The following is a 26,581-nucleotide window of genomic DNA, read 5'->3' on the forward strand; positions in this document are numbered from 1 at the left end:
ACTGGGGGCAGTGAGTGAGGGTCAGTACTGGGGTAGTGAGTGAGGGTCAGTACTGGAGGTAGTGAGTGAGGGAGCTCTGAAATTAAAACAGGAAATGTTGCACTCAGTGGCAGCATCTGTGGAGGGGAAAAAGAATCATCGCTCTGTATTGGGGATGAGTTGTGAATTTGCTGTTGCAAGGAGGACAGGGGTGTTGCCAGACGGAGACCTGTGTCTGCCTGGGCGACTCTGTCATTTCAAACCCTTCCCCAGAGCCCAGCTCCGGGTGAAATTGACCACGGCGGTGATTTCACTCCGCAGGCCAATCGCCGAGGTTGTTGCAATCTGTGTCTGACTTGTAGCGATTGGTGTGACCCGGGCGAGCTGGGCGCCCCTCCCGGAATCCCACCCTCGCCTGGGGGGCGGACAGGACAGGACTGAACCCGCTCTCAGGCGGGACCGAGCCGGAGGTTTGCAGCCAGCCAGCTGCGGGTGGGAATGAGCTGAGTCTCTGCGGGAGGAGGATTTCTGACCTTTCTGCTCGCAATGAGCCGCGAGTGGGGCTTCGCAGAAGCGCTGGTGGCGGCGATGGTGTTAACCTGTTGTGCAGCCCAAGACTTGATGCGACAGAAAGGTATCGGGAGGAATCGGATTATTTTTCCAATAAAGGACCTTTGAAGTGTAGTCATTGTTGTCAGGTAGGAAATGGGGCAGCCAGTTCTGTGTTTCCAGTGCTGTTGGCTGTTTACCAGGAGAGCTGGTGTGTGTCACAAGTTCACAAGATGCAGAATTAGGCCCTGGAGTCTGCTCTGCTGTTCCACCATGACTGATCTCATCCTGGCCTTAACTCCACCGCCCTGCCCCTTCTCCATAACCCTTCAACCCATTACCATTTAAAAATCTGTCCAACCCCTCCAAAAATTTACTCCATGTCCCTGCACCCACTGCGCGAATTCCACAGATTCAAACCCCTCCGGGAGAAGTAGTTTCTCCTCAACTCCGATTTAAATTTGCTACCTCTCCTCCTGAGACTATGGCCTCTCGTTCTACAATGCCCCACCAGAGGAATAATCCGTACCAATCGCTGTGAGGGCAGCCTGAGCCTCTGCTGAAGGAATTATTCAAAAGATGATGCTTGTGCAGTACTCCTTCAGTACAGTTCTGGACGTGTCAGTCTGGAGTTTGTACACAAGTACTCGGAGTGGGACTTGAACCGGCAGTGTCTCTGCCTCAGAGCCTAGAAAATGGGGGAGTGTGCCCTTCTATCCCTTTTAAACAGGGTATTTTGGCTATAATTCTGGGAGTAATATATCGGAACGTACAAGATTCTGAAGGTGCCCGGATAGGGTAGGTGTGGAAAGGTTGTTTCTGCTGGTCAGGGTCTCCGGATGAGGGGCTGATCATTTAGGGCTGAGTTGAGGACAAACTACTTCAATCAAGATTCGAATTGTGAATGGTTGGAATTCACTAACCCAGGGAGTTGTGGGTGCTCCGTCATTGAATACATTCAAGCCTAGGATGGACAGACCTTTGGTCCCTCGGGGGAATCAAAGAGATGTCAGGGATGGACAGGGAAGTGGGATAGAAGCTCCAGATCAGTCCTGGTCGAACTGAATGGTGGAGCAGAAGGATCGACAGGCCATCTGGTCTACTCCTGCTCCTCTTTCGTATGTTGTGTTTCTTGTGTTTGGCAAAGCCGGGAGAACCAGTGTTTTGCTGTAATAATAATTGCCCCTTAATAAATTCAAATTCTGGTGTTTAAGAGCTGTGTATTCCTGCCGTTTAATTTGGCAAGCTGTGCGCATTGTGATGTGTTTTTCTAACTTCCCCTTGAATCCATTTATATTATCCGCCTCAAACACCCCTAATGGTAGAAAATTCCACTCTCTTGGGTAAAGAAGTTATTTGTTTTAATTTTCATCCCCATTCCTACCTTTACTGACCCAACGTAACCCTGATACAAAAGGAATGGTGTTTAGAGCTTGCAAGAAGTTGGTTGGTTACTGTGCCGTTTATTGTGTGTTTCTGTATTTTAAGAGAAAGAGTCTGGACTGATGAGAGTGTAGTTCTGGTTTCTGACTTCAATGGACATCACTCGAGACATTGAGTGTTGTTGATAGAATGGAGGAATAATAGGGAGAGAGAGAGACAGGCTGAATCAAAATATTAAGGGTTGATCAAGAGAAACTGTTCCCACTGACTGTGGAACCTCCCGGTCGGGGACATAGCTCTGAAATTAGAAACAGACCATTCAGGAATGAAGTTAAGAAACACAACCAGAACTCTTTCCCACAAACATGGTCTTACGGCCGAATAGCCTACAACTGCTCCCACATCTTATGGTCTTATTCCAACAGTGGCTACTCTTCAAAAAACACTTCATTGGCTGTGCTACACTTTGAGAGATATCTTTAGACAATGAAGGACAATATATAAATGCAAGTTCTAATTTTTAGGGTTCTTTAACATCTTGAAGCCTGAATACCATCTCTGCAGGAGGGGCACATGTTGTTTACCACTCTGTTATTGGGGGATGGGGGTGGGGGTGGTTACAATCTGGAGAGTATCTGAGAGATTGACAATCTGGAGAGTATCTGAGGAGTTTACAATGTGTAGAGTATATGTGTTATGCATGACTAATAGGGATCTGGATTAGCTCAGTTGGCTGGACAGCTGGTTCGCGATGCTGTGCGAGGCCAGCAGCTCGGGTTCAATTCCCGCACCAGCTGAGGTTATTCATGAAGGCCCCGCCTTCTCAACGTCGCCTCTCGCCTGAGGTGTGGTGATCCTCAGGTTAAAGCACCAGTGGTCAGCTCTCGCCCTCGAAAGGGGAAACAGCCTTTAGTCATCTGGGGCTATGGTGACTTTACCTTACCAGAGAGGGGCTGGTTTAGCACAGTGGGCTAAATAGCTGGCTTGCAAAGCAGAGCAATGCCAGCAGCGCGTGTTCAATTCCCGTACCGGCCTCCCCGAACACTCGCCGGAATGTGGCGACTAGGGGCTTTTCACAGTAACTTCATTGAAGCCTACTTGTGACAATAAGCAGTTATTATAAAGAGAATGGAACAAATCGGAATTGGTGGTGATCAGTGATGACAAGGTTCGACCCACTTGGTGCTCATGACTTTTCTTTCACCCACGTTTTCAACTGGCTCTGTTACAAGCCCCAAAATAACCATTGGTTAATGATAGTAAAACCAGTCTTGTGCTCTGACACAAACAAAGAACAAAGAAAAGTACAACACAGGAACAGGCCCTTCGGCCCTCCAAGCCTGCGCCGACCATGCTGCCCGTCTAAACTAAAATCTTCTACACTTCCTGGGTCCGTATCCCTCTATTCCCATCCTATTCATGTATTTGTCAAGATGCCCCTTAAATGTCACTATCGTCCCTGCTTCCACCAACACCTCTGGCAGTGAGTTCCAGGCACCCACTAACCTCTGTGTAAAAAAAACCTGCTCCGTACATCTCCTCTAAACCTTGCCCCTCGCACCTTAAACCTATGCCCCCTAGTAATTGACCCCTCTCCCCTGGGGAAAAGCCTCTGACTATCCACTCTGTCTATACCCCTCATAATTTTGTAGACCTCTATCAGGTCACCCCTCAACCTCCGTTGTTCCAATGAGAGCAAACCGAGTTTATTCAGCCGCTCCTGATAGCTAATGCCCTCCATACTAGGCAACATCCTGGTAAATCTCTTCTGCACCCTCTCTAAAGCCTCCACATCCTTCTGGTAGTGTGATGACCAGAATTGAACACTATACTCCAAGTGTGGCCTAACTAAGGTCCTATACAGCTGCAACATGACTTGCCAATTCGTATACTCAATGCCCCGGCCAATGAAGGCAAGCATGCCGTATGCCTTCTTGACTACCTTCTCCACCTGTGTTGCCCCTTTCAGTGACCTGTGGACCTGTACACTTCGGACAATTACATATAAAATGCTCCAACTTGCTTCACAGAAGCATCGTACAAAATTTGACTGAGCTACATAAAGAGATAAATGGGCAGATGGGAAGTAGAATTCAAGGAATGTCTTAAAGGCGGAAAGCAAGGTGGTGAGGCTTGAGGAGGGAATTCAAGAACATAGAAACAATGTGCGGGGCTATGGGGAAAGCACTAAGTCATAATGCTCACTTGGAGGGCTGATGCAGACACAATGGGTCAAATGCCCTCCTCCTGTGCTGTACCAATTCTGTGATTCTGAAGCAGCAATTGAGACTAGCCCAGTTGTTGATTTTACATCTCAGATTGATAGATTATTATTCACATGTATTAAGGGATGTGGGGCATGGGCGAGCACGTGGAGTTAATCACAGAGTCGCCATGATGTCAATGAACTGTGCTTGAGGGGCTGAATAGCCTCATGTTTCTAACTGTGCTTGATCTTGTTATCAGTATTGATACATTTGTAGTGAAGGTGACTGAATAATGATGCGGAGTGGGGACTGTGATTGAGTTAACCCCTATCCCACCCTGCTTTCTAACTCATCGTGACTAAAACCTGTTTGCTTTATCGCCTGCTGCTGGTACCTGTTCAGAGTGATGAAGAAAACCTATTGAGGAAGACTTCAAAAAATAATTCTGATTCTCTATCTCGACCTTGAAGTAAAAGTTCTATTCAATTTATTCTGCCTATTATTTTCCATTCATTTCGAGGAACTTGCACAAAACAAATCTGTTTGTCAATAAAGAAAGACAAGTGGCGTAGTGTTGATGTTACTGGGCTAGTTATCCCAGCACCCAAGCTAATACTGTGGGGACATGGATTCCAATCCCACCGCTGCATAATAAATCTGGAATATAAAGTGGGTCTCTGTAATGGTCACCATTGATGGTGTAAAAACACCATCTGCTTCACATTAGGGAATGCAATCTGCCATCCTTACTATGTCTGGCTTATAGGTAACTCCAGACCCACGGAAATGTGCTTAACTCTTAAAGGGTCAAGGGCAATTAGTGGTTTGTAAGAAATGCTGGCCTTGCCAGAAATACCCACATCCCTTGGAAGAATTTTCAAAAATTTCAGAGACTCCATCACCATTCCTGTGTGCGTCTTGTCCTACCAGATGTTCTGACCTAGTGATTAACAGTCAGGAGGAAGTCCCCCCCCCCCCCCCCCCCCGGCAGACTGACTGATGAATCAGTACTCCTCCATGTTGAACACCACTTGGAGGAAGCACTTGAGGGTGGAAAGGGTGTGGAATGTACTCTGGGTGAGACTTCAATCTTCAATATCTGTCACTGAGAATGGCTTGGTAGCTGCATTACTGGCCCAGGGGTAAAGGACATAGTTCCCAGACTGGGCCTATGGCAGGTATTCAGGGAAAAGCAGACTTGCCCTCCTCCTCATCCATCTACCTGTCACAGATACGTCTGTCCATGGTAGTACTGGAAGCGGTGACCACTGCCCAGTCCTTGTGGAGACTAAGTCCTGTCTTCACATTGAGGATACCCTCCATTGTGTTGTGGCGCTACCACCATGCTAAATGGGATAGACATCAAACAGATTTAGCAACTCAAGACTGGGCATCCATGAGGCGCTGTGGGCCATCAGCAGCAGCAGAATTATAAGCAACCACAATATCATGATCCCCACTCTATCATTACCATCATTCCGGGCGTTCAATGAACCGTTCGGGAAGGCCTCGCAGGTGCAACACCAGGCATACCTAAAAATGGGATGCCGATCTGATGAAGCTACAACACAGGACCAAACACCAGAAGTGACATGCAATAGACAGAGCTAAGCAATCCCTAACCAAAAGATCAGATCTAAGCTCTGCAATCCTGCCACATCCAGTTATGAATGGTGATGGACAATTGACCAACCAACTAACCCATCCCCGCCTCCTCCCTCGGTCCCCACCAACACAGCTGTCAGTTTTCAGCCAATTTGATTCACTCCACGTGGTATCTCGGGATAGTTGAAGGCATTGGATCCTGTGAAAGCTATGGGTGCTGACAACATTACAGCAATAGTTCAAGTGGTCCATAACTAGCCCCAACCCTAGCCAAGCTGTTCCATTGCAACTACCACACTGGCATGTACCCAGCAATGTGGAAAATTGCCCAGCTATGCCCCATACACAAAAAAGAACAAATCCAACCTGGTATCTACTGTCCAACAAGAGCTGCCCCATCAGTCTAATCCCAATCATCAGCAAAGTGATGGAAGCGGCTGTCGACACTGCTATCTAAGTGACATTTATCAACAACAACCTGCTCACTGATGCTGTTGAGGATCTGCCCAGGCCACTCAGCTCCTGACCTCACTGTAGCCTTGGCCCAGACATGTACAAAAGAGCTGAACTCAAGGTGAGAGTAACTGTCCTTGACATCAAGGCAGCATCTGCCAGAGTGTGGAAGCAAGGACCCCTAGTTAAACTGAAGGCAATGGGAATCGGGGTGAAAACATTCCACAGGTTAGAGTCATACCTAGCACGGAGGAAGATAGTTGTGGTTGTTGTTGGCAGGTCAATCACCTCAAAAATGTAGCTGTATCAGTTACTCTTCTAATACAGAGAAAACGTTGGTTTAAATCTGAAGCCAGTCTTTAATTCTCATCTGATGTCATTTAAGCAGATGCGACACAACGCTTTCTCAATTTGGCACATTCCAAATCTGTTTCTGTCGCACAATGATTTTTCCCTTTGGATCCCAGCAACTGACACAAAATGGATGCAATCAGTAAGAAACAGGTCATCCTTGAACAAGAAAAACATTACAGCGCTATGGGAAAAAAGCCGAGGAGCGGGTCTAATTGGATATTCCTTCAAAGGGCTAGCACAGCCAAGATAGGCTGAATAGCCTCCCTGCAATCTGCATGGTTCGATGAAAACCATCACTTCACTTTTGATAGTCTAACGTGTTATCTACTGTACACAGTTGTATTGGGATGGCAACTTTTGGTGACCACACCTTTATGTTACAGTAATTTCTTTAAAAAAAAAGTATTTTATTACAAACATGTATCAAAACAGGTTACAGTGAATAAACATCCCGGGAAACATACTTCCCAACAATCAACTATACAGTCTGTACAGACTTATACTCTTTTTCACCCCCCCCACCTCCGCGACGAACAGCCCCATAAAAACGGTCACAAACATCCCCCACCTTTTCTCAAAACCCCCCTGCAGAGCCCCTTAACTCGTACTTTATCTTCTCTAACCGCAGGAAGTCGTACAGGTCACCCAACCAAGCAGCTACCCCCGGTGGCGACGGCGACCCCCCACTCCAGCAAAATCCGCCGCCGTGCAATCAGAGAGGCGAAGGCCAAAACATCGTCCTTCCTCCTCTCCATGAGCTCCAGCTCTGTCACAGTAATTTCTGTCAGTTTTCCGCACTTTGCATAATTTGAAGATTAATTGGAAATATCACACACACTGAAACTGGCGCATGAGGGGAAAAAGAAGCTCCAATTGTTCGAATTATCAGAAATCTTTTTAATCTTAGATCTGGCACAATGCCTGTTATCAGTCATGTGGTCTAAATGTAATCACTTCTCATAGCGACCGTCGAACTAGCCAATTCTGACATTATTAGAAAGGTATCCAGATTCAATATCAACTAATTGAACAAATTACAGGCTGTGCGCCAGTCGTGACTAGGATATTATGAAAAATTTTATGTGCGTATTGAATGCCAAATTTTATTGACACACTGAAGGTGAAATTCTCCAATAATGCAAAGTGGGAGGTAACAAGGCAGCAGCCCATATTATGACCTGCCCAGTAGGCCCCAAGTGAACCATTAGCCTGGTTTATGTCAACACTGGAAACAATTTCATCCCATTCAACCAATACACTCTTCAAAGATGTTCTTAAAAAAACATTGCTGCTACTCAAGTTTTTAATTTGAGTTGTCAGGTGTGCGTATTGGGGTCAAGTAAGATTATTTTAAAAATAAATTTAGAGTTCCCAATTATTCTTTTCCAATTAAGGGGCAATTTAGCGTGGCCCGTCCACCTACCCTGCACATCTTTCGGGTTGTGGGACAAAACCCATGCAAACACGGGGAGAATGTGCAAACTCCACACGGGCAGTGACCCAGGCCGGGATCGAACTCGGGTCCTCAGCGCTGTAGGCAGCAGTGCTAACCACTGCGCCACCGTGCTGCCCGAAGGCTAAATTAAATAGTAATTTGGTAGTACAGAACTAAGTAAAAAAAGAGACTGTTTTGTCAAAGCTTTTCATCTTGCACTCATTAGAAAATACAACAAGGGAGATCGACAAATTTATACTGTATGAGAAGAGAGTGCTGATTGGTTGGTAAATGGACCCTGATTGGTAGAGGCGTTGCCATGAAGAATGCACAAGGTGATGGCGACTGATAATTAACTGACCATTCTTTTAAACCAAGCAGCTTGACTCTGATTGGTTATTGCCTGGGCAATACACTTTATTGAAACAGAGGGGCAACGCGTGTATGTTTTCTTCTCGTCTGCAAAAAAAACAGGGCCATGTGTTTTAATACGTTGCAGTGCAGGCAAATGTGCCACACTGTGAGCCCGACTGAGAATCTTAACTTGGTTGTTGGCGCAATGCTTAGCAGACTGAGGATTATTTAACAAATATTGCCCAACCGAGGAGTCGCATTTCATGTCCGACATTGTGTTTCGCGTTTTGCAAGCATGGACTTGTTTGGCACAATCTGTACTTTGCTCTTTCTGGACAGTGGGAGGAACATGCCATTTGATATGATCTGCCAGTCTTTGGGGTGTGCGGCCTGCATACTGAGCATCACACCCGCACTGACATTCATATATACCACATTGCTCATTTGTGTGAGGAGAAGAATGTCATTTAGCTTGACGGTGACTTCCCCACTTGTGTTGCTGCTGCACAGGAGCAGCATGAGACAGTTGACTTTCCTTCCATCGCATTCTTGCAAGTCTGAGGGCAAGACAAAAAAAGCTGCGACAAAAACATGTCTCTTTCTTCAGCCAAGTTAAATTACTGACATTTAACTTTTTCTGCCTTCAGGGAAGATGAATGTCCTCTTCATTATTGCCGATGATCTGCGCACGAGTCTGGGATGTTATGGTGATCCGATTGTGAAATCGCCAAACATTGATCAACTTGCTTCTAAGAGTGTTGTTTTCAAGAATGCATTTGCCCAAGTAAGTTAAACAGTTACTGGAAGTGAAACCCTGTAGTTTGTATTAGCATTATACTAGGTATGACCGATAACGGAATTACATGGCATAATATATAAGAAATGGCCTTTGCCTCAGTGAATAAGTCAGGCCAATTCAACTCAAACTATATATTTATTATCTCTTTTTCCACTTTGATTATTCATAGAATCTGAGAGCAAAGCAGGCCGCATTCAGCCAACCTCGCTCTCTCCTTGACATAGCAAAGGCAAAATAGGTAAAGGCAAAGTCCCCATAGTCCCAGGTGACCAAAGGCTGCTTTCCCCTTTGAGGAGCAGAGCTGGCTGGTGGTGGTTTAACCTGAGGGTCACCACACCTCAGGCGAGGGGCAAGGTTGAGAAGGTGGGGCCTTCAGAATAACCTCCGCTGGTACGGGAATTGAACCTGTGCTGTGATTTGTTATGCTCTTGACGTAGCATAAGCTGCTTCCTTGATGTGCACTCTGACAAAGGAAGGTTCAGACTTGGAGATAGCTTTAACACGTTTATTAAACTATTAACAATTCTCCTACTTGGATTCGACTCTACCGTTAATCCTTCTATAGCTACTCAGACTGACGAACCAGTCTGCTACAATCCATGTGGTGGGTGTGGTGTGTTTCAAATCAACCCGGTGTACACACTGAGTGTCTCCACTGGAAAGAGGAAGATCATGTGTGCTGTGTCCTTTTATATGGGTTGGTGTAATGCCCTTCTGTGGTGGTGTCACCTCTGTGTGTATCGTGAATGCTCATTAGTCGTGTCCTATCTTACTGACCTATTGGTTGACTGTCTGTGTGTCATATCTCTGGTGCTCCCTCTAGTGTCTAGCTAGGTGTAGTGTATGTGCATTAACCCTTTGTGTACTTACAGTGATGTATATCACCACATGCTGCTGGCCTTGATCTGCATCACAAACTAGCTGTCTAGCCCGCTGAGCTAAATAGTACCCGTTCCTCCACCGATCTCATGGCCCAACATTTTTTTTTCTCCTTCAAATATTTGCCCATCTCCCTTTTGAAAATTCCTGTTCAATCCGCTTCCATTGCCTTTTCAGCCAGTGCAGTCCAAATGACCATAACCTGCTGTTCAAAGATCACCAAAATATTAACAAGTTTTCCTTGTTATCTGAAAAACCTAAACCAGTGTACCTGTTGTGCTTTGAACAGAGCACCTTTGCAGTATTTTATTTCAAAATATAAATCCTTGCCCTTTCTCCTCAGGTGTTCTGTGGTCAAGGCTTTCAAGTTTATGTATATATGTTTGCTGTTTCAATCAAGCATCATAGAATTTACAGTGCAGAAGGAGGCCATTCGGCCCATCGAGTCTGCACCGGCTCTTGGAAAGAGCACCCTACCCAAACCAACACTTAGGGCAATTTTGGACACTAAGGGCAATTTAGCATGGCCAATCCACCTAACCACATCTTTGGAATGTGGGAGGAAACCGGAGCACCCGGAGGAAACCCACGCAAATACTGGGAGAACGTGCAGACTCCGCACAAACAGTGACCCAGCCGGGACTCGAACCTGGGACCCTGGAGCTGTGAAACAATTGTGCTAACCACTACGCTATCGTGCTGCCCTGAAACAGTATCGATAAACAGTACCCTAAATTTATTCACATTGATTATTCTATGTTACAGCCGTCTGATTGAGGGTCCAAGTCTATTCAAATACAATCAATCTCTTTTCTAGTCACTGTTTTCCCACATTTCAGTCAAGAATGGACACCTTGGCTGATATTCCCAACCCTAATCTGTGAATGGTGAGGATAGTTCCACTTTCTCAGCTGTGATTCAATACGCACTCGATCGCCTCTGCGAGCGTCATGAGTTGGAAGGTCATGAGTCCAAGTCTCAAACTGAAGACTTTTAGTTTGCACTTGCTCCTTCATAGCTTTGTCTGTTATTGGCAATCCATACTGACACCCCGATGCAGCACCGAGGGAGTGTATTTGTAAATGTGCAAGTCTTTCTTTCCCCTCCAAATGTGATCTGCGCAGCTGGAAATTCTAAACCTGATTTCTCCTTGCACTCAGAAAGCTGAAGGGAAGTTTTGGGATGTGTTTTTATACCAGTCACTTGAGAGTTTGAGCCTCTGTGATTTCCATATGAATGTCATGTTAACAATGACCACATTGTAAAAAGGTAACTTAGAGCCAAAACTTTCTGTGGCGAGTTTAATTTGATGGGAAAAGAGTAAGGGCTGGATTTACTGTGCAACCCTTAGCGTGTGTCAAGGCGTGGGAGGCTACGCACCATTGGTCAGCGGAGGATCTTCTGGTCTTGCTGTTGTCAATGGGGTTTCCCATTGAATGGACCTGTCACCGCTGCAAAACCTGCGGCAGGGGGGTGCGCCGTCGGAGGGAGAAGGCCAGAACGTTCCAACCCAAATTACCCAGATTAACAGGGAGGTTGAGGACATGATGCTGTTTGTGCAAAACAAGTGGCTGAACGACGTAAACAGAGCAGCAGGTTCTGGAGATATGCAACTTGCTGATTTTTTTTTTCTTAATCCCCAGAATTTTCTCATTAATAAATGAATCTTGCTAATGGCTGATATTTTCTCATCCCCATTCTCCTGCCTTCTCCCCATAACCCCTGCCTTCTCCCCATAACCCCTGATCCCCTTATTAATCAAGAACCTATCTATCTCTGCCTTAAAGACACTCAGTGATTTGGCCTCCACAGCCTTCTGCAGCAAAGAGTTCCACAGATTCACCATCCTCTGGTTGAAGAAATTCCTCCTCATCTCAGTTTTAAAGGATTGTCCCTTCAGTCTGAGGCTGCGTTTTAGGGTTCTGGTTTCTCCTATTCGTGGAAACATCCTCTCTACGTCCACTCTATCTAGGCCTCTCAGTATCCTGTAAGTTTCAATAAGATCCCCCCTCATCCTTCTAAACTCCCAACGAGTACAGACCCAGAGACCTCAATCACTCCTCATGCGGCAAGCTCTTCATTCCAGGGATGATTCTTGTGAACCTCCTCTGGACTCTCTCCAAGGCCAGCACATCCTTCCTTAGATACGGGGCCCAAAACTGCTCACAATACTCCAAATGGGGTCTGACCAGAGCCTTATACAGCCTCAGAAGTACATCCCTGGTCTTGTATTCTAGCCTTCTTGACATGAATGCTAACATTGCATTTGCCTTCCTAACTGTGACTGAACCTGCATGTTAACCTGAAGAGAATCTGGACGTAGGACTCCTCAGTACCTTTGTGCTTCTCATTTCCTGTAATGACACACTGTTATTTCCAGTGAGACCTACTCCAATGTACGTTCAGTGCAACTTGGATACGTTTCTAATGCAATTCTGAGGTAAAGGTTCAGGATGGCGAATAACTCTTCTCTTGCAATGCGTTGCAGCAAGCTTTATGTGGGCCCAGCAGAACATCATTTCTAACCAGTCGCAGACCTGACACCACTCGGCTTTACGATCACAATTCTTACTGGAGGGTGCATGCTGGGAACTACACCACACTCCCTGAATATTTGAAGATGCACGGCTACTTAACCATGTCAGTGGGGAAAATCTTTCATCCAGGTAAGAACTCCACTTCTGCGTAGCATAGGAACATGGATAGGCCATTCAGTCCCTCAGCCCTGTGCTATCATTCAGTCTGGACATGGCTAATTTCCATTGACGCCCTTTGCTCTGTATCCATTCAAGTAATAAATGTGACGGTTTGTGTGGCGACGGGACTTTTATTTTAATGGGGATGATCGAACCAAACAGCAAATCCCACATTTCTCAACCAAACGTCCGAACCACGCCTCTTGAGAAATCTGGAGTGTAGCTATTAGCGGGTGGTCCTCGATGCCGGAGCATGATGGAGACCGCTCCGCATTCTGTTTTACAACACTAGCTGCCGTGTACTGATCAGTTTAAATGTGCCTTTGCTTAAATCCCACTTTGACAAGCTACAGAGAGGAGGTAAGTGCGCAAGGTAAGTGGGTGAGGGGGTTAGGGTGTGTCTGGTGTGAGGGGCTAGTGAGTGGTTAGTGGTAAACATGCATACGGATATGCAAATTTGGAGCAGAAGTAGGCCACTTGATTCAATAGAATCACGACTGATCTGATTGTAGCCTCGAATCCACATCCCCACTTACCCTTTATCAACCTCAGCCTTAAAAATACATTCAATGAATTGGCCTCCGCCCCCTTTTCAGGAAGAGGGTTCCAAGGACTCACAACCCACTTGAGAGAAAGAAATTCTCCTAATCTCTGCCTTAAATGTACAACTCTTTAATTTTAAACTGGGACCACTAGTTCTAGATTCTCCCACAAGAGGAAACACTTTTTAACTTTTAAAAATATAAGTGGCATGGTGGTACAGTGGGTAGCACTGCTGCCTCACAGCGCCAAGGACCCGGGTTCAATTCCAGCTTCGAGTGCCTGTGTGGGGAGAATGTGCAAACCCCACACAGACAATAACCCAAGGCCGGAATTGAACCCGGGTCCCTGGCGCTTGTGAGGCAGTAGTGCTAACCACCGTGCTGTCCCCGTTTTGTGGGGCAGACACACTGGCAAAGACCAGTGATCCTGTTTCTCTGTAATAGCAATCTTTGTAACTACTGCTAAGAAAAGGTTCTCATTGACTATGCATAGGAGATTGAAACAGCTAATTGTAATGATGATCTTTCTGTACCAAATGACCTGGCATAAAAGATTAACATCTGGCTTCATCTTAAAATGGTTGTTCTTTTGCTATATTTCATTTAATATAGTCTTTGAGGCATGATCGGCAAAGTTAAGCTTAACTGAAATGTCTCTCATCTTTCAGGGATTGTGTCCAATCATACAGATGATTATCCATACAGTTGGTCTATTCCTCCATTTCATCCCTCCACGCAGAAATATAAAAATGCTAAGGTAAAGCTTCAATGTTATATTTCGTGAAGGGGATGAAGGTGATGCTGACCATGTTGCTGAGGACATTTAGCCAACCAATGTGTATTTGAGTCTAGCATAAGCCAAGGCTTCTTCCGTAGTACGTCCCAAACCCATGAACGATGCTACTTAGGGGGGCATGGGCAGCCGAGGCGGGGAACACCACCACTGCCAAGCCACACAGCATGCTGATTCTGGCAATGTTCCTTCAGTCTTTCTATCCCAAGGTGATCATCCGTAACCGAGGAAATCTGTTCATGGACCTGTTGGAGTGGAGTGCTGACAAATCATCTAATCTTCACAGATTGCAACTAGTATCACAAATGTTAGAGACCGATTCGGCAGCACTGCTGCAGTTGATGCCTTTGCTCCAGAGCGAAGATTCATTAACTTCATCTTTATCTGATTGTAATTTGTATTTTGACAGTCAGAATAATTTCATCCAAATATCATGCCGTGTGAGACGGGTGAGATTCAGTTTCCTGCTGTTCCATTCACTCCATACTTTGCTTGTATGGGTAGTGTGTGAAGAGTTCAGTACGGATGCAGCTGACCATAGTATAATGTATTTGATGCAAAAAGAAGTACTGTTGCACTGAAAATGTACCATTGAAATTCTTGCAAGTGATGCGTGCCATGACAGCCTATTCAAAAGATGAATGCTGGACACAAGAGAGCTTCATTAACTGAGTGATTTCTCCAGCTAGGTCTGCAGAGGACTGGATGGTAAAAAACACGCAAACTTAGTTTGTCCAGTGGATGTTGAGGAAATGCCAGAACGCACACTGCCTGATATACAGAGCACTGAAGAGGCAATCCGATTGTTAAAGAGCATGAAAAGCCTGGAAAACCCTTTCTTTTTGGCTGTTGGTTATCATAAGCCGCACATTCCACTGAAATATCCGAAGGTAAAATCTCCACAGACTGGTGACAGTTTTGGGAGCTGCCTATTATATATTTCTGTGCGTGCGCATTAGTTTTGCACAATACAGATACTGTAAAGATTGCTGTATAAATATATTAAGTACGTGCTTGTTACGTAACGATCTAATTGTGCTGTTGCCAAAAGGAGCTTGCCCTCCCCGACCTCCGGATATGAAGCACTTTACAGCCAATGGGATACTTGTTGGAGTATAGTCTGTGTTGCAATGTCAAAACTACAGCAACCAATTTGCACACAGTAGCCTCCCACAAACAGTAATGCAATAATGATTAGATAAAGTTTTGGTGATGTTAATCAAGGGATGAATATTGGTCAGGATACCAGGGAGCATTCCACTACTATTTTTCAAAACCTGTGGGGGGGGGGGGGGGGGGGGGAAGGGGGGGGGGGGGGGTAAATGGACCTGAGTTCCTGAAAAGCAGCTGCTCCCTCAGGCAGCACTCCATTGATCCAGGACTGAAACGTTTCCCTAGATTTTCTGCAAGTGAAAATGGCTAGAAATTTGAAATGTTCCATACGAATTGTTCCAAGTTTGTGTGTATCTCTATGCATTTCTGTTCTTCTGTTGTTTACTTGTGGATCAAAGTGGTGTTCTTTGTGTTGCTTATTTAGGATGGATAGCGTAGTGTTCCACAAAGACCACAGTAATGCTTTTACTTAGACAAAGCTACGATTTTATTTACACCACTAAACAGGGTTTCGACACTTCGTACTTTTAGAATACCGAATTGATCAATAACATCTAACTACACTCATCTACTGCTAATCTGGTATAAACTATAATCTAACCTTCTCACACAAACTGCTCTTATGACCTTCACTAGCTGTCTCCTGCATACACTCCTCCCCTAAAACTTCACGGTTTTGTGAAGGGGAGGTCGTGTCTCACTAACTAGAGTTTTGCAAGGAGGTCACAAAGATGATTGATGCAGGTAGGGAAGTGGATGTTGTCTATATGGACTTCAGTAAGGACTTTGACAAGGTCCCTCATGGTAGACTGGTGCAAAAGGTGAAGTCACATGGGATCAGAGGTGAGCTGGTAACGTGGATACAGAACTGGCTAGGCCATAGAAGTCAGAGAGTAGCAATGGAAGGGTGCTTTTCTGATTGGAGGGCTGTGACTAGTGGTGTTCCGCAGGGATTAGTGCTGGGACCTTTGCTGTTTGTAGTATATATAAATGATTTGGAGGAAAATGTAACTGGTCTGATTAGTAAGTTCACAGATGACACAAAGGTTGGTGGAATTGCGGATAGCGATGAGGACTGTCAGAAGATACAGCAGGATTTAGATTGTTTGGAGACTTGGGTGGAGAGATGGCAGATGGAATTTAATCTGGACAAATGTGAGGTAATTTTGGAAGGTCTAATACCGGTAGGGAATATACAGTGAATGGTAGAATCCTCAAGAGTATTGACAGTCAGAGAGTTCTAGGTGTACAGATCCACAGGTCACTGAAGGGGGCAACACGGGTGGAGAAGGTAATCAAGAAAGCATACGGCATGCTTGCCTTCATTGACCGGGGCATTGAGTATAAAAATGGGCAAGTCATGTTGCAGCTGTATAGAACCTTAGTTAGGCCACACTTGGAGTATAGTGTTCAATTCTGGTTGTCACACTATCAGAAGGATGTGGAGGCTTTAGAGAGGGTGCAGAAGAGATTTACCAGGATATTGCCTGGTATGGAGTGCATTAGCTATGAGGAGAGGTTGAATAAACTCGGTTTGTTCTCACTGGAACGAAGGAGGTTGAGGGGCGACCTGATAGAGGTCTACAAAATTATGAGGGGCATAGACAGAATGGATAGTCAGAGACTTTTTCCCAGGGTAGAGAGGTCAATTACTAGGGGGCATAGGTTTAAGGTGCGAGGGGCAAGGTTTAGAGGAGATGTACGAGGCAAGTTTTCTACACAGAGGGTAGTGGGTGCCTGGAACTCGTTGCCGGAGGAGGTGGTGGAAGCAGGAACGATAGTGACGTTTAAGGGGCATCTTGATAAATTCATGAATAGGATGGGAATAGAGGGATACGGACCCCGGAAGTGTAGAAGATTTTCGTTTAGACGGGCAGCATGATCGGCGCAGGCTTGGAGGACCAAAGGGCCTGTTCCTGTGCTGTAATTTCTTTGTTCTTGTTCTAAGATCTAGCATCACTGCTTTATATAGTAGTATCTCCCTCATGTGGCTATTCATGGTACTACATTAACCCTTGTAATGCTGATAGTTATGATAATCCCACAACATGGAATCTGTGGACATCAACCTCGTGCAGAACAATTCTGCATTGGTGGAGACACTGCCAATCAGTTATAGAGCTATTATTGTGCAGTCCACTCTTTAAACCTATTGGTTTGTAGTCGTATGGGATTGAACCTAGATGGAGTTTTGTGGCCCAGTGTCTGAGCCTGCTGATGGTGGCACAGTGGTTAGCACTGCTGTCTCACAGCACCAGGGACCCGGGTTCGATTCCGGGTGACTGTGTGGAATTTGCACGTTCTCCCCGTGTCTGCATGGGTTTCCTCCGGGTGCTCTGGTTTCCTCCCACAGTCCAAAGATGTGCAGGTTAGGTGGATTGGCCACGATAAATTGCCCCTTAGTGTCCAATGATGTGCAGGCTAGGTGGGGTACGATGATAGGGTTCCCGGTTTGTGTCACTGCCTGTGCGGAGTCTGCACGTTCTCCATGTGTCTGCGTGGGTTTCCTCCGGGTGCTCCGGTTTCCTCCCACAAGTCCCGAAAGACTTGCTGGTAGGTAATTTGGACGTTTGAATTCTCCCTCCGTGTACCCGAACAGGTGCCGGAATGTGGCGACTAGGGGCTTTTCACAGTAACTTAATTGCAGTGTTAATGTAAGCCTACTTGTGACAATAAAGATTATTATTATAGGGTGGGGGAGTGGACTTCGGTCGGGTGCACTTTTAGAGGGCCGGTGTAGACTCGATGGGCCGAACGGCCTCCTTCTGCAGTGTTGGGGTTCTATGGTTCTACAAAGATTTAAAACCATAAGAACATAAGAAATAGGCGCAGGTGAAAGGTCACACAGGCCCTCGAGCCCGATCCACCATTCAATAAGATTATGGCTAATCTGCTCTTGATCTCAACTCACTTTCCTTCCTCTCCCTCAAACAAACTCTCAGCTCCCTTGTAGGCCAAACTCTGTCTTACTCGGTCTTGAACATATCCAATGATCCAGCCTCCACTGCTTTCTGAGGTTGAGAATCCCAAAGATTAACCATCCTAGGGAGAGAATATTCCTTCTCATTTTCGTATTAAATGGGAGACCCCTTACACTGAAACTACATCCCCCACAAAGAACATAAGAACTAGGAGCAGGAGTAGGCCATCTGTCCCTTAGAGCCTGCTCCGCCATTCAATGAGATCTTGGCTGATCTTTTGTGGACTCAGCTCCACTTTCTGGCCCGAACACCATAACCCTTTATTCTTCAAAAAACTATCTATCTGAAATCATTTAACGAAGGAGCCTCAACTGCTTCACTGGGCAAGGAATTCCATAGATTCACAATCCTTTGGGTGAAGAAGTTCCTCCTAAACTCAGTCCTAAATCTACTTCCCCTTATTTTGAGGTTATGCCCCCTAGTTCTGCTTTCACCCGCCAGTGGAAACAACCTGCCTGCATCTATCCTATCTATTCCCTTCATAATTGTATATGTTTCTAGAAGATACCCCTGCATCCTTCTAAATTCTAACGAGTACAGTCCCAGTCTACTCAACCTCACCTCGTAATCCAACCCCCTCAGCTCTGGGATTAACCTAGTGAATCTCCTCTACTCATCCTCCAGTGCCAGTACGTCTTTTCTCAGGTAAGGAGACCAAAACTGAACACAATACTCCAGGTGTGGCCTCATTAATACCTTATACAGTTGCAGCATAACCTCCTGAGTCTTAAACTCCATCCCTCTAGCAAGGACAAAACTCCATTCGCCTTCTTAATCACCTGTTGCACCTGTAAACCAACTTTTGGCGACTCATGCACTAGCACACCCAGGTCCCTCTGCACAGCAGCATGTTTTAATATTTTATCATTTAAATAATAATCCCTTTTGCTGTTATTCCTACCAAAATGGATAACCTCACATTTGTCAACATTGTATTCCAGCTGCCAGACCCTAGCCCATTCACTTACCCTATCCAAATCCCTCTGCAGACTTCCAGCATCCTCTGCACTTTTTGCTCTACCACTCATCTTAGTGTCGTCTGCAAACCTGGACACATTGCGCTTGGTCCCCAACTCCAAATCATCTATGTAAAAGGTAAACATCCTTTCAGTACCCACCCCGTCAACAGCCCTCAGAATCTTATGTTTCAATAACATCATTGCTTAATGGTTTTAGCTGTAAGTGTCTTCAGACACTACTCGGACCAGTTTGGTCCCAAGGAATGTACCAGAGACGGCTTGCATTTTTAAAAGATTTGAAGATGCCTTTTTGTCAAGATTGTTTTGCATAAATCTAAACTTGTGTGATTTTCATTCTATTCAGGAATTTTTAAAATTGTATCCACGTGATAAGATCCCCCTGGCACCTGACCACAAAATCCCACTAAAACTACCCCCAGTGGCATATAACCCATGGACTGACCTGAGAATAAGAGATGACGTGAAGGCTCTCAATCTAAGTTTTCCATATGGCCCCATTCCTGATGATTTTCAGGTATGTCTTTAATCTGATCTTAAAGGGAGCATTCGGTTAATGAAAATACCAGATGTTAAGCACAGCTTCTTTTGCACATGCTGAAGAGAATGGATGTGTAGCTTCTCAATGTTTTGGCTGGGTACAGCTGGTAATGTATTCCAAGTCTTGTGATGGATTTTGAAATATTTGGAGAGTTTATTGTCCTCTTTACCAGCCTTCTGTCTGTTTCGCTCAGTGTTGGCTCCTAAAATGGAGCATTTCTGTTAATATTTCAGACAAGGAGGGCAGCACGGTGGCGCAGTGGTTAGCACTGCTGCCTCACGGCGCCGAGGTCCCAGGTTCGATCGCGGCTCTGGGTCACTGTATGTGTGGAGTTTGCACATTCTTCCCGTGTTTGCGTGGGTTTTGCCCCCACAACCCAAAGATATGCAGGATAGGTGGATTGGCCACGCTAAATTGCCCCTTAATTGGGAAAAAAAAATATTTTGGACAAGGATGTTACACTATTTTAGCTGTTGCTGTCGTCAGCAGCCATGATGCTGTGCACCAATGTTTAGGATATCTTGCATATTAATGTGGAATGAGCATGTCACAGAAGCATGCAGCACAGAACTAGGCTGTTACCTGTCACCCACCTAATTTGGAATGGCTTTGTGCCCATCAAATCAATGGGCCGTTCCATCACGCAGGTGGAGGTGGGAATTTTGACCCGAGTGTCGCCACAAAGGATATTGAATTATGAGGCCAGGCGATTTGTAAGCTTTGTATCTCGCAGGTGCTGATTCGCCAGAGTTACTTCGCTGCCGTCTCCTACATGGACACTCAAGTAGGCCGACTGCTGAATGCACTGGACGAGCAGGGACTGGCCAACAATACGGTTGTTGTGTTCACCGCTGACCATGGTGAGCTGTAAATTTGGGGCCAGGTTGGCTGAGGGAGATGCACCTGTTGATAAACAATGATTTTATATATGAGCAATATTTCCTGATTCAATTGAGCTCTGTGCTCCACACAAACTCTCATTTGCGGAGGTGCTGGTGTTGGACTGGGGTGGGCACAGTAAGAAGTCTTGAAATGAAAAATGAAAATCGCTTATTGTCACAAGTAGGCTTCAAATGAAGTTACTGTGAAAAGCCCCTAGTCGCCACATTCCGGCACCTGTTCGGGGAGGCTGGTACGGGAATTGAACCGTGCTGCTGGCCTGCCTTGGTCTGCTTTCAAAGCCAGCGATTTAGCCCTGTGCTAAACCAGCCCCTTACAACACCAGGTTAAAGTCCAACAGGTTTGTTTGGAATCACTAGCTTTCGGAGCACAGCTCCTTTACCTGATGAAGGAGCAGTGCTCCGAAAGCTAATGCTTCCAAATAAACCTGTTGGACCTTAACCTGGTGTTGTAAGGCCATTTCTCATTTAGTCACTGCACTAGCTAGCACTGGTAATCCCATTAATATCAGATCAGTCAACTCGCTTGATGTGCACCAGTGAAAACGATGGTGAAGACAGCAACAACTTATACTTGTATAGCACCTTTTGGTACAGAACAATGCCACATGGAACTTCACAGATGTGTATTTAAACGCAAATTACTGAGGATGCTGGAATCTGAACCTAAAACAGAACGTACTGGAGAATCTCAGCAGATCTGACAGCATCTGTGGAGAGAGAAGGGAGCTAATGTTTCGAGTCTGGATTACTCTTTGACAGGCTTTGAAAGAGTCATCCAGATTTAAAACGAAAGCTCCATTCTCTCTCCCCAGATGCTGTCAGGCCCTCTGAGATTGTCCAGTATTTTCCGTTTTTCTTCACAGATGTGTAACTGGGCAACCTAATCATTGTGCAGCTATGTTACTTGTGAATACTTGGCCAGAGGATGGGAGACGGTGGCGTAGTGGTATTGTCACTGGACTAATAATTCAGAGTACTCTGGGGTCCCAGGTTCAAATCCAGTCACTGCCGATAGTGAAACTATTGTTGATTGTCGTAAAAACCCATTTGATTCACTAATGTGCTTTAAGGAACTAAATCTGCCATCCTTACCTGGTCTGGTTTATATGTGATGTGGAGAGCCCGGCATTGGACTGGGGTGAGCACAGTAAGAAGTCTTACAACACCAGGTTAAAGTCGAACAGGTTTGTTTCAAACACTAGCTTTCGGAGCACTGCTCCTTCCTCAGGTGAATGAAGAGGTATGTTCCAGAAACATATATCATAACATAACATAAACATAACGCAGAATCGCCGAGCAGAAACTTATAGCCAAGTTCCGCACACATGCGTGGGGCCTCAACCAGGACCTGGGATTCATGTTGCATTACATTCACCCCCCACCATCTGGCCTGCGACATCCCATCAACTGTCCTGGCTTGATACAATTCACACCTCTTTAACCTGGGGTTACCCCATCTCTGGATCTGTAAAGATTTAATCACCTGCTAATGCTCGCATTCCAAGCATTGTCTGGCATCTTTGAATTTGTCTATATATATGTTTCTGGAACATACCTCTTCATTCACCTGAGGAAGGAGCAGTGCTCCGAAGGCTAGTGCTAGCGAAACAAACCTGTTGGACTTTAACCTGGTGTTGTAAGACTTCTTACTGTGGTTTATATGTGACTCCAGACTCTCAGCAATGTGGTTGACTCTTAACTGCCCCCTCAAGGGCAATTGGGGATGGGCAAAATATTCTGTCAAAGCCTGCAATGCCCATGCCCCATGAATGAATGAAAAAGACTCCAACATTCATCAGGACAACGGGCAAGAACCCCAAACAATTTTTTTGAAGGATACTTCACTCTGACCAGTAGATATCTTTTATGTTAAAACAAACTTTAATTTAAACACAAAATTAATCACATTAACATCAAAAACAATAGCTTTACAATGATCAGTTAAACAGTTCTTAAACACAGTTTAGTGATTAGTGTTAAACGCCACTGTTCAAATGCCACTTAGAAATAAATGTGTGGACCTTTGGCGAGAGAGACCCTTTCAGGAGCAGAACCGATACACTTCTACTCAACCGAGCAGCATTCGGCAAAACTGCTATACAAGCCAAAATTCCTTTTGCCTTGTCAGACTCAAATCCTATAATGAACAGCAAGACTACAGACAGACCTGGCTCCTCCCATTAATTACATAATCCCACTAAGCTGTCACATGACCTACCTAGCTAGGACTAAATACAGCCCCTCACTCACCAACTGCACTTACATCTAGTAATCCAATGAGCTGTATCACTGTCAGTGGTTCAAGAAACAAATTGCACCACCTTCTCAAGAGCGACCAGGGGTGGACAATAAGTATACAACATCCTGAGAATAGTCCCCCATTGAGCAATGCTGTTCACTAGACCATTATTCCAAAGAACTTTCAGAATAGGTCAGTGAAATAGGAAATTTGCTGCTAAATTCTAAGCACGAAATATCATTGGAAGAGTTTATTACTCATTCAGCATCTTCCTCACACTCTGGTTTTGAACTGATGGAGATCTATCTTCTTGTTTGCTTTTAGGTTGGTCACTCGGGGAACACGGGGAATGGGCTAAGTACAGTAACTTTGATGTGGTCACTCGTGTCCCTTTGATGATTTATGCACCAGGAATGACTGAAGCTTTCCCCCCTCCGGGTCAAAGGATGTTTCCTTTTATTAACCCCTTTACTAATAAAGTGGGGGGTCTGCCTGCAGGTGGGTTGTAACATTCAGTGTAGGTAGGTCTGTTTGAAATGTTTCTATGGAGTTGTAAGGTGGAACATGTTGCTTGTTCTTATCTAATAGTGATGTTGTTATCCCAACTCAACTTGACTGCTCAATGTTCAAATATACTTTGTAGTGAATGTGTACAAAAAGTCCTGACTGCAATAAAGAAAGAGAAAGCAATACTGTGCTCAACCTGGAAACTGATCAACTCCATATTTATAACCACACAATATTTGACTAGTTCACATTGTATTTACTTTTAACATATGACAAAAGCACTTTTGACGAATGTATTAAGAAATGAGTGAAAATTAGCAACATTAATGTGTGAATCAAGCCATTTTCCAAATTCCCCAATTCACCCACAGGCTGGGGGCTGGGTAAGGGGGGTTCAGTCCAGGATGTGGGGGGGGGGGGAGGTCAGTCTGGGAGATGGGGGAGGGGGAGGGGTGGGGGTGGGAGGTCAGGCCGGACGGGAGGGTGGGGGGCAGTCCCGGAGGTCAGCGAAGTGGTCAGTCCTGGAGGAGCTCGTGTCAATCCATGGGGGAGGGGGTCAGGAATCGAACTGTGTTGGCCAGCAGGACCGAGATGCTTTGGGAGAAGGGTGTCGGGACGGGTCAGGCCGGGAGGGGGGTTGTTTTGGCTGCAGGGGTGGCAAGTCAAGGGGGGGGGGGGGGGGTAGTGGGGAGAGTCAGTCCGGGGGGGGGGGGATGTGGCCAGTCTGGACGGAATGTGTCAGGGTCAGTTCAGTCCGCAGTCCGGGACGGGGGTGGGTTGGGGTCAGCCGGGACGGGGTAGGTCAGTCTGGGGGTGGGTTTGTGGCGGGCGGGCGGGGGGGGTGGGGGGGGGTGGTGGTATTGGACCAGGTCACACCACGAGTGGGGGGTCGACCGGGTCATACCAGAGGTGGAGTGGTCAGGCGGGGGGTGGGGGGGGAGGGGGTCGTGTCAGGCTGGGTTGACGTGGGGGTGGGGCAGGTGCTCGCTCGGTGGGGTTCGGTGTGCTGTGTTCCCTGGGGGCGGACAAGAACAAAACAAGTGCAGCACAGGAACAGGCCCTTCGGCCCTCCAAGCCTGTGCCGACCATGCTGCCCGTCTAAACTAAAATCTGCAGCAATTCCGTATCCCTCTATTCCCATCCTATTCATGTATTTGCGAAGATGTCCCTTAAACGTCACTATCGTCCCACCTTCTCCGGCAGCGAGTTCCAGGCACCCACTACCCTCTGTGTAAAAAGAGTTGGAAGAAGTGAATTTTTAATTTCTTTCGGAGTAACTGTTGGGGTAAAACTGGTAGAACCATCCGAAGTTAGCGATTTATATCACTTCTCACAGATGGTTCCCAGCACATTTGTCCAGAGGAAGTTAGCACTTTTGGCCAATTTACGGGTCCCCGATGTGGGAACTTCCAAGAGGTATTCCCCAGGGTGTAATTGGGAAGCCCCCTAAATGCGACGCTGGAGAACCAGGAAGTTATGGATACCTATTTTCCTTGTAGCCTGGGTGTAATTATTTTGTCAAAGTACGAGTTCACCAAGCGTTTGAATTTTGTTACAGGGTCGATGAGGGACGCCAATGTGGAATTAGTGAGCCTCTTCCCAACACTCTGCCAAGTTCTCGGGTTACCTCGCCCGCCAAAGTGCCCAGCATCTTCCTTTCATGTTGACCTTTGTACGGAGGGGCAGAGCATGGCCCATTATTTACACCCGGATGCCACGATTTGGAACAGCGAGTTGATCGCCTACAGCCAGTACCCCCGGCCGGCAGACACACCCCAGATGAACTCTGACCTTCCTTCGCTGAAGGATATTCGAATCATGGGATACTCTATTCGTTCTGTCGGCTACAGGTACACAGAATGGGTTGCTTATAATGCGTCCACATTCAGTGCCAATCTCAGTGACATTCATGCCGGGGAGCTGTATTTTCAGAAAACTGACCCAGGAGAGGATAACAACTTGTACAACAGCATTGAGTTTGCTGGGGTGGTGCAAAAACTTTCAGCCTTACTTAAAACATGAGATTTTATGTGTGTGTGTGTGTGTGTGTGATTTTTGTGGTATACTTGTAACCAGCATTATGACCCCTGCAGTTGGCAAAACTGCCTGAATGATGAATATCCAGTTCTTGTCCACTACTCTTTATTTTAATAAAGACATTTTTAAAAGATTAATATTGCTTTTATTATCTAATATTTGCAGTATAAATTTTAGTCCATTGGATTGGATTTATTTATTGTCACGTGTAGCGAGGTACAGTGAAAGGTATTGTTCTGCATACAGTCCAGACAGATCGTTCCATACATGAAAAAACAGAGGACTTACATAAATGCACAATGTAGTTCATCGAATTTACAGTGCAGAAGGAGGCCATTTGGCCCATCGAGTCTGCACCGGCCCTTGGAGTCTGCACCCTTCTTAAGCCCACACCTCCACCCCATCCCCGTAACCCAGCAACTCCACCTAACCTTTTGGACACTAAGGGGCAATTTACCATGGCCAGTCCACCGAACCTGCACATCATTGGACTGTGGGACGAAACCCGGAGCAGCCGGAGGAAACCCACGCAGAAACGGGTGTAGAGGGTGCCATCTCCGCTACTCCACTACTGGGCCGATATCTGGGGTTTGAATATCTGTGTGTGTCTCTCTCCAGCTGGCACTGAAACTTCAGAGGCCAGGGGATGTCGCACTGGGACACTTCCACTGAAGAGAGCACTGATTCAAGCCTGCCGTTTATTCCTAACCGACAGCCTGAGACTTATATCACACAGATCTCCAGACCCCTACCAATACCCAGGTGATTCTCTCTCTTGCCGGTGGTGCAACAGCCACCCGGTTCCTACTCCACTAGAGTAGCTTTCCCAAGAGAGAGAATAGGACACTGCTGTTTATTCCCTAACCAGCAGTCTGTCCTGAGTGAATCGCTCAAGATGACCCTCGATTCCTGAACCCGGAATTAAGGTGAGGAGTATTTTAACAATGACTTGGTCAGAGATCGCTGGTGAAGGATTGAAGAATTTAAACGACTCCAATTAGCATCAAATCAAGATTTATTGTAAAACCCAGGTCAAAATCATCAACAGAAGAAACACAATAAAATCTTATGCTCTAAAATACACTATGTCTATTCAAAAGTAATATAGCGGACACAACGAAAATTCTTATGCTTACACAGGTTTTAGCAATATTACAAGGTACAAAAAACAGGTTCCCTTCCCCAAAGCCTCAACCACTATTAAAGTCAAGGGAGTTTCGCAAGCTGCTGCAGAGTACTTACGGTCACAGGCTGCA

General features: G+C 45.9%; 1 protein-coding gene across 3 annotated transcripts; it reads left to right on the forward strand.

The window, feature by feature from the left end:
- Positions 1–257: 257 nt before the first annotated feature.
- Positions 258–25,462, forward strand: ids (iduronate 2-sulfatase). 3 transcript variants are annotated; one of them, XM_072505913.1, is made up of 9 exons: positions 265–613; positions 8,967–9,103; positions 12,486–12,663; positions 13,904–13,992; positions 14,718–14,918; positions 19,446–19,616; positions 20,374–20,500; positions 23,106–23,279; positions 24,847–25,462. In XM_072505913.1, the coding sequence occupies exons 1-9, from the start codon at positions 526–528 to the stop codon at positions 25,308–25,310; spliced, it is 1,629 nt and encodes a 542-aa protein (XP_072362014.1). In that variant the 5' UTR covers positions 265–525; the 3' UTR covers positions 25,311–25,462. The 3 variants fall into 3 exon arrangements, with proteins under 3 accessions (XP_072362016.1, XP_072362014.1, XP_072362015.1); XM_072505914.1 differs by having other exon boundaries at positions 519–677; XM_072505915.1 differs by lacking the exon at positions 14,718–14,918 and having other exon boundaries at positions 258–613.
- Positions 25,463–26,581: the final 1,119 nt, after the last annotated feature.

This window comes from Scyliorhinus torazame, chromosome 5 (genome assembly GCF_047496885.1).
Source record: "Scyliorhinus torazame isolate Kashiwa2021f chromosome 5, sScyTor2.1, whole genome shotgun sequence".
Lineage (NCBI taxonomy): Eukaryota > Metazoa > Chordata > Chondrichthyes > Carcharhiniformes > Scyliorhinidae > Scyliorhinus > Scyliorhinus torazame.

Coding starts and splice junctions, on each gene's coding strand:
- ids (XM_072505913.1), top strand. CDS start 526: ATGAGCCGCGAGTGGGGCTTCGCAGAAGCGCTGGTGGCGGCGATGGTG. Junction 19,617..20,373: donor CCATTCCTGATGATTTTCAG/GTATGTCTTTAA, acceptor TGTATCTCGCAG/GTGCTGATTCGCCAGAGTTA. Junction 20,501..23,105: donor TGTGTTCACCGCTGACCATG/GTGAGCTGTAAA, acceptor GTTTGCTTTTAG/GTTGGTCACTCGGGGAACAC.